Raw genomic sequence first — 17,849 nt, forward strand, 5'->3', positions numbered from 1 at the left:
ACTGGCGGTCGCCAGTAGGTAGTTATAGTTAGGACCACGTTTCCATAGGAAAACCTCAACATTCTATTTTGAATAACTTTGGCGCCGGTCGACGAATCCTCGCGAATTTCTCAAAATAGGTGGGGCGCTACGCTCCGCTCCTACCCTGAAAGTCTCGGGGGGATCCGTCAAGCGGGGGCTGAGATAAAAGGGGGGTCCCAAAACGCGTTTTTCCCATGCATTTTTCCATAGGACCTTTAGACAGGGCTACAGCCCGAACGGCTGAACAGAATTACTCAAAATTTGGCAGAGAGGTAGTCCCTAGGTCAAGGAAGTGCCTTTTGTAGGTTTGGTGTAAATCTGTTCAGTAGATTCTGAGAAAATAGCCTTTAAATCAATATATATATCTGAGCCCGCTTACGGTACGCTTACCGTACGCTTACGGTAAGCGTACGGCGGCGTGCGCGAGCGCGATTCTGATTGGCTGTTAGATCTTAGTAAACATTCGAATCGGCCGAAACCAGGAAGCGGCGGCCGCCATTTTGTGTATTTCACTCTGAAAAAAAAGAGTGAAAACAAGGAAAGGGGGCAATGAGGAGAGTTACAGACCCCCTAACATTTGTAAGGGGGTCAAAGAAGGACAGAAAAGTACAAAAAAAACATTTGTTGATTTTAAAAAAAATCACGGGGTACGCGTACGGTAAGCTCACGGTAAGCGTACGGTAGAAAAAAAAAAAAAAAAAAATGAAAATCAGATTTAAGTGTTTAGATATTAGGGGGCTCTAAAAAGAGCCGTTGTGTTTATGAAATGATTTTTTAGTGGTACCTACAAGTAAGTACCGATGCAGAGTCTAAGGTTCAAGAGGAAGACTCTGTTCCCTTCATCATTGAAGTGCACACCATCTCCTCTATAAATGTCTTGCATGTCATAACGCAAGTTGTTGTGGTAAATGGCACCCATACCATAGTCACGGAGGAAAGCAGAAACAGATTTGTTGACGTGCTTTCTTGCTTTGTCATTGCACCGCGTGCCCACCGTGCGTGCACGGCACTAACTGCGTAAAGTGGGCGCGCGGTGCGCGAAGCGCACCGCGTGCTCACTGTGCGCGCACGGTGCGCGAAGCGCACCGTGCGCGCACGGAACGAACTGCGTTAAGTGGGCGCGCACGCCACGAATGGCGTAAAGTAACTTAGCATTTAAAAAACCGTACAAATTCACTGAAAAAACCATAGGTTTCACACACGTTATAGTTAGGAATTAGCATTTAAAAAACCTTGCAAATTCACTGAAAAAACCATAGGTTTCACACATGTTATAGTTAGCGGAAATTTTAAAGATAAAAAACCAATGAAATTCCCCCGTTATAGTTAGTGCAGGCAACTATAACTCACGCGACCGCAATCTTCTGCTGATGACATATGTGTCTTTATGAAAAAAAAATATTTGTAATATATGTATAGCTAAAAATGTATGGAAGAAGACATGGGCAAATAAGTGTCTAAATACAGTATTAGCATCAGCAGAGGATTGCGGTCGCGTGAGTTATAGTTGCCTGCACTAACTATAACGGGGGAATTTCATTGGTTTTTTATCTTTAAAATTTCCGCTAACTATAACATGTGTGAAACCTATGGTTTTTTCAGTGAATATATATATATATATATATATAGATATATAGATATATATAAATATATATATATTATACTGTTATTCTACTTGTCTTCATGCGGGATTGCGAGCACTTGCAGTATCAACACTTATCACATGCTGCGAAGGGATGGTCAATACATGTATACATGCCATGCAGACGTATGAACATGAATCAGTTAGTCACTTTTTCGGAATACGTCATGTTACATACCTATGAATTCTATGTGAACTATGCTATGTACTACTTTGGTGGGCAACGTAAAGTTTTTTTTCCGCACATATGTAATACATATCACACTTTGCATTTATATGTCAAACAAATGCTTATAAGGAGGTACAATCACCACTGTAAAACGCACTGTATATGTTTTAACTGCACATGCACACCTTTCACATTTCGTATATACACGCCTAAGAGCACACTCCGCCCTCTCTCGCACCCCTAATCAGTGTTATTTTAGTGGCAGATAGCTTTGCATTTATGCTGTTATGTAGCCTGTTTCGCAACATGCATTATCTCGCAGTAGGACACGCACAACTCACGACTAGCCATTGTCTTTTCATGTAAATGATTACACTTTGATTTACATGATGCCCTGCCATCAAGGGAAACTCTAAGTTGCGGTCTTTTAATTTTAATCGTATACTTTTTAGAGCGACATAGTAGTTAACATCGACTATAGTAGCTCGCACTACACACACTGGTTCTCATGTGTGACAATGTGTACGTAATAGCAGTAACACGCACAAACTTTTGTTTGTTAGCTGTAGATACCGGTAGCTCCCACATAGGCAGCCGTGTTGTATTTGCAGTATGACTCAGGCAATCACTGGCTTGGTTAGACAGATGGCATTATATAGTCTGTTTACACTGGCTTTACTCACTGTAGTTAAATTCTGTGATGCAATACAGTTGGTTTACTGCGTTTACCCATAGTCACCACACTTTGCAAAACAGTGCAGTCATTATGATGAACATAGTAAAAATACACTGGCTTTACTCACTGTAATAACATTTTGTGATGCAATGCAGTTGATTTACTGTGTTTACCCATAGTCACCACACTTTGCAAAACAGTGCAGTCATTACGATGAACATAGTGAAAATACTGCCACCACCACTTGTATATATTGCATCACTCACCATTACAGCGCTATGTGATCAAGGCCGCATGTCTGGCGGCCGAAACGCGTCATTTGATGCTGGAATAAATCATCACTAACTATCAACTTTGCCTGCGGAGTCTGTTTCCTGGTGTTGCGCCGTTCGTGTGGATGGTTGTAGCTTTGGGATCCTTTTGTGATATATATATATATATATATACACGCGTTACTCTCCGTTTAACTTGCTCCTGTTTGGAAAAAACGGGCACGGACCACAACGTTGTGTAACTGGATTTATAGTTTATTGCTCCAGGACCTTTACAGCCATGACGCGTTTCAGCCCTCCTTGGGCCTCGATCACATGACACCCTCTGCCAGGTGAGCAGTTTATTTGTAGGCAATTTTTCTTCTTTTTTTCTCTTCTTTTATTGCATAACAATAACTTTATTGCTTAACCAGTGTTTAAAGTGAGACATGCATATCAAAATTGAAAACACATAATCACATTGATGTAGAAAATCATTGCAGCACAAAACATTGGACATTTATGTAGAGTAAAAGTCATCATATCGCCCTTACCCTCGTGCTTGCATTGCGGTAAAATACCATAGCGGCACTGTTGTAGTAGGTTGGAATAGAATACACTATATATAAAAATCCCTCCATTCTTTATAACATTAAACATTTGTTATAAAAGATATGAAAAAAGTGTACATGAATTTAAATATATCTAAAATCATGTAAAATTCTGACATTTCGGTATATATACACACACACAATAAATTGCAAACTGTAAAAAATGAATTGGAAAAGATAAAAAAAATACCAATTTTATTACACACAAAAAAAGTAAAGAAAATAAAAAATTACATTTTCCTAAAGATATATTACATATGACAAACATTACTAAATAAAAATAATATAATTCTAAATACATAGAAACATGCTAATAATATAAATATAAAATGAAAATAATATAAACAAAACTATAGCATTTTAGGAATAATACATGTACTATTCTCACTCCAATCTCTCCAACAGTAGGAAAATCGTTGGACTCAGGATGTGTAAAATTCACTATTTCCTCTCCATTCTGTGCGACATTAGGGAAAGCGCTGGACTCAGGAGGGGTAAGAATTTCCCATTCCCACTCCAGTCATTGCAACAGTAGGGAAAGTGTTGGATTGCAAAGTGGTAACATTTACTATTCCCACTCTAGTCAGTGCAAAAGTAGGGAAAGTGTTAATCTAAGGAGAGGTAAAATTTACTATTCCCACTCTAGTCAGTGCAACAGTAGGGAAAGTGTTGGATTGCGGAGCAGTAACATTCACTATTCCCACTTCAGTCAGTGCAACAGTAGGCAAACCATTGGACTCAGGAGGGCTGCAAATTGCTATTCTAACTCCAGATGGTGCAACAGTAGCAAAAGTGATGGATTGTGGCGGGGTAAAACTTACTATTACCACTCCAGTCAGAGCCACATTAGGGAAAGCGTTGGACTCAGGAGGGGTTAAATATACTATTCTCACTCCAGTCAGTGCAACAGTAGGGAAAAGGTTGGACTAAGGAGGGGGGTAACAATTTACTATTCCTACTCCAGTCTGTACAACAGTAAGGAAAGTGTTGAAGTGCAGAGGGGTAAACTTTACTATTCCCACTCCAGTCTGTGCAACAGTAAAGAAAGAATTGGATTGCACAGGGGTAACATTTTCTATTTCCAGTCTGTGCAACAGTAGAGTGAGAGAAGTTCACTTCAAACAAATAACATATTTTAACAAATACAGGAAATAACAACAAATATAAATATTTAAATTTAAAACATATAAATATTTTCACATGAAAATAATTACATATTTATTACAATATTTAATAAATATTCTAAATTAGAACTAATAATAATATAATTAAAATACCACACTATATTTGCACAACCAACATATATAATGTTATTTACAAATAAAAAGTATAACACAATTAACACATTATATATATTATAAATAGCACATTTTTAAAATAATAAATTACCTATATTTATGTTTATTATTACTTAAATAACTTCCTATCCTATATCCACACAAAGTAAAATACACACACAGAAATTATATTTAGAAATTGAAATAAAATACATTTTACATAATTATCAATTAAACAATAAATCATAAATACCTAATTATAAAATAATTAGATGTAATTTACTTCCTACCCTTTACTCCTAGAAACCCAGCAAAGTGCACCTAATATATATTTAAAATCTCAATTACATAATTTACATATTTATTTTCAATTAAACAACTCATACCAATTATCTAATAATACATTCATTATATTTAATGAACTTCCCACCGTTTACCCCTACAAATAAAACCTGAAACTCATATGTAACTTAAAAAACAATATTACACAATTTGCATAATTAATTATCAATTAAATAGTTATTAACTTGTAGCATAATTATTAAAATGAATTTCCTTCACACCTTTTAACCCTACAACAATCACAACCCACACCAACAATATTAATACAAAATTAAATGAATTACACTATTTCCATAATTATCAATTCAATTAATCATTAAGAATTAATTATTAAATAATAATTATTAAATTACGTTTCATCTCCTACAAACCCTACAACCCGCTCCTAAAACTTAACATAATTATTTTTTTAAATACACAATTAACATTATTAATTATCAATTCAATATTTAATATTAATTAATTATTCATTGTAATTAATTTACTTCCCACCATGTACCCCTATAAACACCACAACCCACTACAGCACTAAAAATACAAATAAAGTATTAAATTAAATATGAAAATAACTAGAAATGTACAAATTATATTACAAAATATTAACAGTAGTTATACAAAAAATTGATAACATATGCAATTAAAATATAATCTAAAAATACATAAAAATATTTAAAAAACACATTTGCAATGACATTTTTGTAAATGATATTAACAACATAGATATTTTTAACATCTATCTTACTTGCCTTAAAATTCTAATTTTAGTCCACAATATTTTTGCACACAATATTTGTGCATCACGATATTTTGAACTCAATATTTTTGCTCCTCGATTTTTTTTTCTATAGTTTGTCTGAATACCCTAGGATGGTGCAGGATAAAACATGGGGCGGCCAGATTAATTGGCTTTCACATACGATCTGCCATCCTGCTTGGCCATTCTTCAAAATGCATATGACTTCTTTCCAATTCTACTTTAGTAACAATCCATTACAATGGTATTATATTCTAAATTGTTCGGGAAATATGAAAGGCCATAATTTCTTTTAAACGGGGCAGTGCTCACAGATGTTAGATGTACTTAAAGCTAACAGACCAATTGCTGGTCACCAGTCCAAAGCAAGAGACATGATTATGTTGTCTCACCAATCAGGAGAAGGGAGGTGACTGAGGAGGCAGCACAAACCTCAGTATAGCCCTCTGAAAAACAATATTACCAGTCTCGAGGGGAGATGCAGTTGGGATGGTGGACAACATATTTATGACTCCATGTCTCTACTGGTAAGCAAGCGAACCTGCTCAGAAGGGGAAAGAGGAGTTAGAGGTCACTAAGGGCTAAAGATAAATGTTCTTGGGATGGAGGACAACATATGTCTGATTCCTAAATGTTTGTGCGTCTGCATCACTCACTTGAGCAGGGCCACAACTACTATCCTTAAATAACTGGAGTTGGGGTCTTGAGGACTGGCTACATGAATGTGTGAACAACACTGCATTAAAGGGTTCTCACAAGAAATAAATAATGCTCCATAAAGGGCCCAAATATATTTGCAGGTCAAGAGACACAGCGACGTGATGCATATGGTATGGCTTAATTATGTATGGATAGAACCGAATTCCAAAAATGTAAAGAAGATCTCCCCAACTGAGCTCACTGTAGGTTTGTATTTGCCCATTAAGATCTCAAGTGGTGACAACAATGTAACCATTTCCAAATTGTGAACTTAAAGTAGACGTTAGGTGATGGCAGTGCTTAATTGATAAGAGAATTAATGCAGTTGCTTAAAGTTCTGCTTAGAATCCTGCATGCCGTGCAATTAAATGTTGCACTCTGAATACCAAGGCATCATAGTCCTAAATCCACTGCAAGCCTCTTTAGTCCATTACCAGATACTCTTTGCCCATTTATCTCACTCTTGCAGGTTCCTGCTTTCTCCCTTTGTGATGTTTTTATGTTTTTCTCTTACTCAGTCTTTGCACCTTTTGTGTTTTACACTCTCTTGATCTCAGTAAATGTCTGATAAGCAGAAATATGTGCCAGTCCCCAAAACTGAGCCCTGGTTTACTCCTCCAGCAACGACCAGCTCAAATTAAACATAGGCGTCAGCAGTTAAGTCAAGCTACACAACTAGTACAGAAACAAGCGTAGCAGATCCCTACACCTTCAACACATTATACACATGCAAGGAGCAGCTAATTAGAAACATCCAGAGGCAATTATCCAGTTAAATGATGTGATTGCAGCCTCTACTGAGAACTTAAGCATTCTGTCTTCTGCACTCCAAAATTTCACTCCTGGTGACGAAAGTGATTATTCACAGTATTGGAGATAGTCACGTGCTATACAGCATGGCCCCCTGACAGATTGAGTCACTATTACTTATGCACAAAATGCAAAAGCATATCAACTGGCTAGTCCTGATGGAACCACTAGATATGAACCCATCAAAAAGGCTGTCATGGACCGATTATGGTTGATAAAAGACAGTGGAAGGGATTTTTTTTTGTTGAAACCAGAAAACATTGGGGGTCGATTAGGATGCGGCTCGTAATGGGCTCCTTGGTTTACTTTCCGACTGTCAAATTAAGATACAGGCAGTTGGAAAGTAAATCGACCGGTCATTCCAGCTGGCATACAACGGGCTCAGAGAGCCCATCGCCTGTTGGAATCCAGTTCAGTAATCTCATGGGCGGGCCTTTCTGCCCTTGAGATTGCAATGCCTGGTTTACAACATGGTTTTCATGCCGGCCTGTCCGACATAGAAACCATGTTGGAAAGCATGTATGGGGGCCCCTAGCTGGGCCCCTTTGGTGCACGGCCTCTGGTTGGAGGCTGAGGGGTTGATCCCTGCACCTTGCGGCAGGAACCTTGAGGTGCCTGCCACAGGGTGCAGGGATGACCCACACCTCCCATTTCACAATGGGAGCATGCATTACGGCCAGTTTACAGCCGTAATGCATGCTCCCATAGTGAAATGTAGGAATGCGACTGAACAGTGTTCAGTCGCATCCCAATGATGCGGTTGGGACCGATGAGTCGGTGTTGGGCGGAAGCAATTCCGCCCGACATCGAAATCAGGCAGTATATGTTGATGTACTTTTACCACTTTGGTACTATCTGGTGTCAAACAGTATAAATGCAGCCCCTACCTTTATGCACATTTCTGTGATGCATGCTCCCACTGTGACCCATTTGGGTATTGATAAGCCACTTAATATGCCCTTGTGGAGATTTGCAAGGTCTCTTGACCCCTAGGACCTTCATAAACTTCCATTTTGGGAGTATGGCTCACATAAAATGGCTCCAGCTATGGCTCACATAAAATGGCTCCAGCTCACAGTGAATTGCATGTTGGTGCGAGGTAGTCAGCAGGTTCATAGCTGACTTCTTAACAGTGTGCCAACCCAGGGCGTGGAGCCCCTCCATGAATCATCCTCCTTTACTGAGAGCAAGACACTGCTTTGCTTTCCGAAATCTGGGGGTATCAGGATTGCATCAGCAAAGTTTACTGTTCACAAAGATCCCTCCAAAATCAATGTCCTCTCATACATTACATAATACACTTCTTACGTTTGCTTCATGATGGTCCCAAAAGCATGCTTATAGTAGTTGCATCCCTTCCTACGGAAGGACCAAGGGCCATTTCATGGTCATATTCAGTGCCCATGCTCCTTGAAAATTGGCCCATGAGCAGGTTTTGATGAAACTGCACTGCTTTGAGTGCACACATTAACTCATAAAATGTATGAGTTAGTGTGTGAGCTTTAGACAGTACAGCTTGTATTTTTGCAGTCTGTGCTGCAGATGGTGCAGTTTCAGTGAACACAGGTGCATGAGCCTGGTCTGCACCAGCACACTGACATAGATACAGCCCCAGGATCATCAAGTCCAACTTTCATTCCCACTGCTTCCATGCCAAAAAGAAGCATGGAACTTACGGTTCCAAAACAAGATTTGACACTTGGGAACATCACCTGTCTAAAATACTGTGATCACATTTAATGGAAACATATTAATCTGCGCTTGGTCTTTCCTCCCAAGATGGAAAATGCACTATAACAGTGCACACTACACAATATACAAAGGGAATGTGCCTTTCGCAATTGTCAAAAATGCCCGGTGGGAAAACAGTCCTGCACAGCTTTCAAAAAACAAAGTCCAATCCACATGCTTGGTAAAAATCAATGCCTAACAGCCCTTAAATAAACACAATATCCCACAGACATGACCCAACAAATGTAAAGTAAATGTCATTACCACTGTGAACTGCACATGCAAATGACCCAAGGCATCATGTAGATTATGAATCTTCATCACTACTTTATCTACTTCTCCATATAGCAGCATTGTGTTCTGTCACCAAAGTCCCGATAGCTAACAGTATGCATATGATTGAATGTGTACTAATAAAGTTGTTTATTCAAAAAAATAATTTATTCTTTCATATATATGGAATTTCAAGAAACACATGATTAATTGGGATTAAGAAGAGGGTCTTTCCTGTCAGTAATTTAAGTTCCACTATTGGGTAGTTCAGATACATACTATTCAGTTTTTAATAACCTCACTCACATGTGAAAGTTCAGATCTTACATATTTTGAGGCACTGTTCGCTCCCGTGAACCCAATAGGATGCCTCACTAAGTTAAATAACTTATATAAAAAATATATAAATAAGATTAAGGTAATGCAATGGAAAGCTCTGGTACCAAGGTGCTGGGTAACAATAAACATATGATATTCCTCTGCAACATACACACGGATGAACATGCGCCTTAAAAATACACCTTTTGCTAACGTTGTCATATAGGTACAATTGTTCAAAAATACCAGAACTAGCTGCAAACCTTCAAAATCTTAAACATCAGACAAATGAGGAAACACAATTCTATGAGTGGCCAACAGCATTGAAATACTTTATCTTGCCCTCTATATCAAACTTTCTATTTATTCTCTTCTCTAAGCTCCATATCTGGTTTACCCTCACCTCGGCTGAGACCTCGAGCAACCCATGAGCATCCTGGTATGTAGAAAGTACAAATCAGTCACATAGCTGGAACTTCTCGTGGAGAAGTGTGGCTCAATGGTTAGAGCGGCAGACCCTGATGCAGAGGTCTGGCCTGAGACCAGGGTTCAATTCCCACTTTGGTGGGTCTTGGGCTTAATTTCCTCAGACATGATATTTCTCGTCTCAGTGCCTATTCTAATCATGGGTCCCACTCTGCAACACTGGGCAATAGCTTGCTTAATCTCCACAACAGCCCCAACATCGCAGGGGATGCCTGGCTGCACCTTGGGGGTGCCCAGCAGTGGACACTTCACAGGGAAAGCCAGGATGGGTTCCTCTGTGGTATAAGTACAGCACCAGGACACCTCCATTGGTAGGTAGCTGCGTGCTTTACAAATGCCAGATTATTATTATTAAGAAGAAGCGAAACTGGTCTAACGTAACCAATAGAAGAGAGCAGAATCTCTCCATCCTAGAGTCAGGAGGAAAGGTCCTAGGAACACCCATTAGCAGTTCCAGACTACAATACAAGCGTACCAAAGCTAACAGAGCAGAGAAAGTGTGCTTAAATGAACTTTTTCTGCATTCATTTGTTTATCTCTCAGTACACATTGACAAACCTTTGTTTCCCAGTTTACCTGAAGAAGATAGTTGCACTTGCATAACTCTGCGCCTGTAGTGGTTTTCCTTGTCTCAGGTCATCAGCCACTTGTTTCGGCAACATGCCTGTTTTGATGAATAATTAATAGTTAAAAACAATTCATGTTATATAAAACTTAAATATAAAATTAAAACAGTTGACATCTTATTGGTATTACATTTTATTTAAAATAAATATCTTCTCAAATATTAAATAGAAAACAGATAAAGCATTAAGTAATGTAAACCAAACTGTTCATTTGTTCCCTTCTCTTTTTTTTCTGGGATAGTGCTAAGTAGGCATAACATCGTAATTATTCCTATTTTTCACGGTGACAGTTATCTCTCCTATTGCCATCTATGTCACTTACGTCTGCCACATCAGCTTTTCAGTTTATTGTCTGAGATGATTAAGAGTAAAAATGAAAAAACAGGGCTTACATTTTTTCCAATGGGCATCTAGGCATACAATCTAGGAAGCAGATCAGTGGTTCTCAAGGAACACTCCTCTTATTTGCCTTATACAATTAGGTACAAGGGGCCTTATTTACAAGAAAGCAATGCAGCGCGGTGCCGCAAGCCTGCGCCATGCTGCGCTACTTTCAAAGCACAGGGATGCGTCATATTTACAACAATATGACGGATCCCTGTGCTCTCCCCTACGATGGTGTACAATTGGCTGCCATGCGCCAACGCAGTCACCCTTGCACCATGGTGCAAGGGTGCCAGCAGTGGGGGGATGATTGTTTTTGTGCAGGAAGGAACACCTTCCTGCACATAAACAATCACGAGAGGTGTTTACCTCTTTCTATGCGTGCTGCAGAATGCAGCACGCATAGAAAGAGGAAAAAAAGCAAGGAGAAATAAAAGTATTTCTCCTAATTGTACCTCCTTACGCCTTCCCTAGGGAGGCGTAGGATTCTGATGCATTCCCAGGTTTACGAAACGTTGTAAATCTGGAAATGCGGCAGAAACCATGGGTGTTGTGTGGGAACACCCACAGCAACACCTATGACACTCCCATTTCATGCAAACTGCTGCATTACAAAAGAGGGGCTGTATTTACAAGGTCACGAAAAGCCACACAGAGTGGCTTTATGTGGCCTTGGAAATATGGAGCACCAAACTGCGCCGCCGGTGCGTCAAAAAAAGTGACGCACCAGCGGTGCAAGGGGCTTGTAAGTATGCCCCAAGGTACTTTATACCCAACAAATTACATTACTGTGGACTGGGTTAGTTAGCCGTTTGTTCCAAATTTATTTATGTGATGTTTATTGAATTCATGAGAGGAGAGAGCCACGACTCCTCCTTTAAAACACTTCTAACTCAGTACCGCAAAACAGATCAGATTCATTCTGGAGGGCAAAGTGACTAGAGCTACAACTACTCCTGATAAAGCCTGACAAGCCTTCACCCTTTTTTTTGCCTGATGAAACTCCTGAATTGATTTCCTTAAGGTTTAAAACGTCGTAATTTTTTATCCGGTCTGATAGAATCGACCTGCTCCATACATTGAAGAGAAACTCTTAGATATTATGGGGCATATTTATGATCCCCTTGCGACACTTTTGCGCCTCCGTTGCGTCACTTTTGGTGACGCAGCAGCGGCGTAAACAATGCGCTATGTTACACCTTAGTTACAAAGTGACGCATCTAGGCAGATGCATCACCTTGTATACCCCTGTGCCACATTATACCTGCGTCAGATATAATGTATGCAAGGTGGGCGTTCCACCGCAAGAAAGACTCGTAGAAGTGGCGCAGTGAAATCTACCCGATTTCACTGCGCTACTTCTAGGACTCCACTGCGTCAAAATCTTATGTCTGCCTCACAGCAGGTGTAAGAGTGACGCAGTACAATGTGTATAGGCCTCCCCCATGCATTGCTGGAGTTGCGTCATGCTTACGACATAACTCCAGCAATGCATGAGTTTTGCACCAACAGATATGTCAGGATTCCTGATGCATCTGTCACTCCTTGAGACATGAAGTGCTGTACAGTACATACGGCGCATCCATGGTGTCGCAGGGAGGGCACAGTAAAAAGTGTTGCATCGCTGTTTTATCGCAGCGATGCACAACTTTTCATAAATGATCCCTTTGTCAATGCTCTATTCTTGAACAGTATTTAGCGTGGGCACTGTTTTGCATGACTATTTTCTGCTGTTTATAATTCCTTGCTTACTCACTACTGGATTTACTTCACTCAATGACATGTCATAATTATAAATCAGTGGTGTCTGATATCTGTTAATATGTTATTTAACAAATCCAAATAATTTTTTCCTCACTCTGTACGAAATGATATTTTCTTGAACTGACTCTCAAATGTCAAAAGGAAAATGTCTGGATTCAGTAAGCATGATGTACTGCATACAAATACAATACAATACAAATTAATTTGTAAATCGCACCACTGCTTCAGAAGAAGTGTACGGGTGCTAGCAGCAAGTGACTGGAAAATACAAGAGAATAGGGGGAAGCATACAAAAGACACATGTTTCAATTTTTACTTGAAAATGGATTCTGAAGACCTAATGGGTGTGAAGTCCAGAGCCTGGTCGTAACATACACAAAGGATCTTCCAATTCTGCTTGCCTTACCCCCCCGGGGAATATGAAGACGAATTTGACTAATGGATCTCAAGGTCTGGATTGAGAGTATGGCCTGATTCTTTTCCTCAGATATAGGGGGCCTTTATGTTCCAGAGCTCTGTAGGCTAGGGTGAGAGCCTCAACCAATGAGGTTGTTGCAGGTGGGGTGATACTGATTAGTGTGCCAGAATTTTCAAAATCAGGCGAGCTGAAAATACCTATTAGAATTAGGCAAATAGCTGCCTAATGATCCCTTGGGATCAGGGCCGGATCGGGCGTAGTGGGCATCTGGCGCTTTCCCGGTAGGCAGGAAGGGTGGGGGACGTTTTTGTTACTGGGAGATGGTTTTGCAGCAGTGATTCAATATCGACCCCCTGTAACAAAAGCAGCAGCAGTGTTCCCCACCAGCACCGCTAGACCCCCCTATCTCCATCGACCCCCACTCCGACAGCCAAGTCGACTTAATTGCCAGGGCTGGTTTGCGTTCTCTGTCCGGCCCTGCATGGGATATGCCCTTTTGCCCTTTTGCTGTATAGAGAGTTTCTGCTGGCAAACAGTTTGCTTCATATTCCTCTAAGACATTGCTAATCACGGACAGCACTAGTTGGCAAAGCACTGGCGAAACGAAACCTACTGGGGGCCCCCCTGCAAGCATGTGGAGGGGCCCCCTCTGGACTCAATCAGGAGATCTCCGGCCAGAGTACTGTGCTGAGGGGGGCAATCGGAGCTTGGGGGCCCCCCGCACCGCAGGGCTGCGGGGGCCTGTGTTACTATACTCTGGCAAAGGTCTTTAAGCATCGACCCTGCTATGTCAAGAATCAAGTAAATCAACGCTTTGCCTTTGCATCTATTAATTTTTCCTCATGTAGGCTTACTTTGTGTTCATCTTGGTACAGCGCTCGTTCTATTTTTTAGATTCTTCATTGTGGGAGAAGATGACCTTGAGGCATTGCTAAAGACTAGCTCCATCATTGCAGTCAACATAGGCATCTGACATGGGACCTAGTTTGGATAGAGGAGGGAAGTAGCATAGCAAGGATGCTGAGGGCCCGGGAGCAAGCAAGTAAAAGGATCTCTTTGACTACTGTTGGGGCAGTGAATACAGCATCTTCCATGGTTCAATGGGCCATGCAGGGCCACAGAGTCATTGTACCTGCTGCGCTTTGGGCAGCTATGCCCCTGGAGGAGGAAGAGGATGAAAACACAAGCAGATTAGCCAGTTGTACTCCTGATGTGGAGCCTGGCAGCAGAAGTGCAGCATAGCAGTAGAGAAATGTAGACATGTACTGGGTATGAAAAGGAGGTTGCATTCATGTATTCACAAATCTTGCAGGCCCAACCGCGAGGACAGGCAAGCAATGGCAAAAGTAGGAGTTTTTTCGGTGCTCAGGGTAAGAAATCGGTCTACACCTACAGGTCTGCTCCACGTCCTCTTAGTGGTTGACCCTTCAGATGGTAAGCCAAAAAGGAGAGTGCTGGTATGAACAAGGTCCTTGAAGAGCATGTGCCCTTTGCCTTGAGTCCTCCACAGTGAGTTTCTGTTAGTTTTTGATATTTGCATCACCACATATACCAATCATGTGACTGCACTGAGTGCTCCCAGTGACAAAGAATGTGACTGAGATCGGGGCTCTATGGCCACAAGTGGAACACCATGTAGTCCCCTTTTTTATTTGCGGCTACCGTCATCTCACTGGCGAGTGGAGGAATGACAGTGCTGTCAGCAGAAAGATTATCGAGGCAGGAAAAGCCTTTTTACCCTGTGTCAGAGCAGCCACAGTGCCTACTGGCCTTTCCTGTTCAATGTAGCCTTCCAGTCCGCTGCAACCAATCCTATACTTCACTTGATTTTAAGTGGACAAGTGATCTATAAAATAGAAGATTGGCGAGAGCGTGCCAGATAGCCAAAGAAGATTGCAGGGCTCCCCCAATTAATTATTGAGACTCATGGTACACAAGACGTTATACTGAGACCTTTGGAAACTTTGGGTCTTTAATGTTCCCTGGATGTGCTATACCCCATAGATAAACAGATAGTTAAGTGAGGCAGTCTCTCCCTCCTTTCTGCCCTTGTTTTGGGTTTCCCCTAACAGGATACTCCCAACTCCACCCCACCATACTGCTAACTTCTAAAGATAAAGACAATGTCCGTATCAGTCTGTTAAGGTAAACAAAAGACAAAAACTACCCAAAATTAGTTCCATAGAAGGATCTTTTGAATACATAAACTCTACCAACAATCTTAGTATAAGTATGGGGGAGTTGCTATCAACCAGTGTACCAAGAGTTCTCTACACAAGAATCCTGGGTCCCACACCAATTGACACAGACAAACTCTTTTGGTGTGCCAGGGATGGGTTCTGGAACAGAAACCTGGAAGTTCTGCAAACTACCAGGGGAAGAGCTGCCTTGGGTTTGCCCTGAGGGAAGGAGCTGACCAACTAATGAGAAGGGGTGCTGGATGGCCCTGCCATGAGGAGGACACTATCTAGAAATGATTGTACTGCAAGCAGCCGAGGAAAGAAGAACTGAAACTTGTCTGCTGCATCCCCAGGGAAGACCTGCACTGCCAGGCCATGTGGTGGTGAGGCTTTGAGACCCCAGTGCCCCAGTTGCATGCCCAAGGAACCAGAGGACCTGAAACAACTAGGCACTCAGAAGGACGGCAGACATATCCCATGTCCTACCGGCAAGATGAATAGCTCCTGTGACGGCTTGATGCTGGAAACATCATGTCACAATTGGTGGTCATCCCAGAAAAAAAACACTCTTTGACAGGCCGGGCTCAACAGATCAGTCGCCATGAACATCAGTGACATCAGCCTCTGTTGAATCCCCTATGGTGATGTTAGGTGGGCTCTTCTATCAATCTGAGTAGTGGATTTTTGAAGTGGGCCTGAGGAAGATTGACCTCCCACAGCAGAGATTTACCTGACTACAACCAGATCCAGTGGAGAGTGGCCTACACCCCACTTCCTCACCCATGTTGCACTGCCGTCTTTCAGCAGAAGCATGCACACTGATGCCGCAGCCTGCACGAGTGTTGGCCAGACAAAAGAAGAGTAAGCACAATTCTGCTCTGTGAGCTGTGCAAACAGTACACCACCTCGAACAGGCGCCATCCCTGCCCCTAAACCACAGCAGCAAGGTCATTTTACACAGATTGAAAACTAACAAGACCTCAAGTAAGGTATAGTGCAAAAATGGGACAGTGTGTGAAAGAACTCTTTTGGGACACATTAAGCTCCAGACAACTATCATCCTTTAAGGATAGGGAACCCAAACAGAGGCTATCATCATTATTCCCTGCAAGGGTGTGTGTTCAGATTTACAGTGACAGGAGCAGCGTAAACTTTATCCACTGCTCCCACCAGTTAACAGAACTTACCTTACTCATCGCATGCCTTTGTTGAGTACAGTATTGTGTTGTTCAGTAGAAGTACTTTCTCTTACATAAAAGCACTGGTTGGTGGTTGAACAATGGTTTATTAATCACTGGTAAATGTTTTACTGAAATCTGCATATCCTAGACACCATCTCCTCCCCCACTAGGACTAAATATTATCGGCCAATCTCTTTACTCCCCATCTGGGAAAAATCACAGAAAAACCTGCCACCAGAATCATTTGTAACCACCTGCAAAAGCCTGATTTTTTAGATTGGTTTCAAGCTGTCTTTCGACCTGTACAAAATACTGAATCTGTGTAAAAATGAATCTTGGACAATATAGGAATAGACCGTGATCACGTCCATATTAATGCATAGATCCTCTTGGATTTCTCTGCTGCTTTTGATATTGTCAATCACATCATCTTAATCAACCATATTGCTTTGGCAGGCCTAGAGATTCGTGCACATAATTGACATTTTTATTTGGGTAACATCAAGCAGTTTTTGGCCATCTTTATTGCCAGCAAGACCTCAGTTTAGTACAGAACCCTGAGGGCTCTGCCTTTTCCCATTTGTTCAACATTTATATTTCTCCTTGTTGCATATACATAGACTTTGTGTGTTGGTGTTTACCTTTAAGTGCTGTTTCTGTCCTGCTGTCTCCATAGTGATGTTTTAGAATCTCTCTGAAAATGGAAATCCCAGAGGACTTGTTGTGTGCAGTCCCTTGCTGCATCCAAAAAACTATTTTTACATAAAATCCAGCGCTTGAAATTCAACACTCGTCTCACTCAGGCCTTAGCCCTTTAAGGTTTTAAAATCTCCAGGTACTCAACGGATTGCCAAATTCGGCAGCAATTGGACGACAATCTTCCTTCCTGCAAAGCTTTTCAATGGCTTATGCTCTTTGTCATTTATTGGATGGAAGTAACCAGTTAAACTTTAATGTAGTCAAAACTGAGGTTCTTGTCATTAATGGAACTCTGACCTCTGGCTAGACTCCTACTGGCCGCCTTAAAGAGGTCCTCTACCAGCTCTATCCCCAGTAGTCAACAGCCTGGGTGTGAAAAGTGACACTTTGCTGTCTCTGTTCAATCAGGTTTCCTCAGTGGTGGCCTCATTGAATATGACAGCACTTAGTTGGGACTGGCATTGCCCGCCTTATAATAAGTATATCAGAAAATCACACTAGGCCAGATGTTGTGAAATAAAGATTTATTTAGAATTT

The 17,849-nt window shown here is 41.1% G+C and overlaps 1 protein-coding gene across 1 annotated transcript in view; it reads right to left on the reverse strand.

Moving 5' to 3' along the window:
- LOC146866242 (atrial natriuretic peptide receptor 2-like) overlaps positions 1–17,849 on the reverse strand; it is a 398,280-nt gene that overhangs the window by 167,086 nt on the left and 213,345 nt on the right. Inside the window, exon 8 of the mRNA XM_085640809.1 lies at positions 10,637–10,724. Coding sequence (XP_085496935.1) covers positions 10,637–10,724 — 88 coding nt within the window. The remainder of the gene's footprint in view (positions 1–10,636; positions 10,725–17,849) is intronic.

This window comes from Triturus cristatus, chromosome 2_1 (genome assembly GCF_964204655.1).
Source record: "Triturus cristatus chromosome 2_1, aTriCri1.1, whole genome shotgun sequence".
Classification (NCBI taxonomy): domain Eukaryota; kingdom Metazoa; phylum Chordata; class Amphibia; order Caudata; family Salamandridae; genus Triturus; species Triturus cristatus.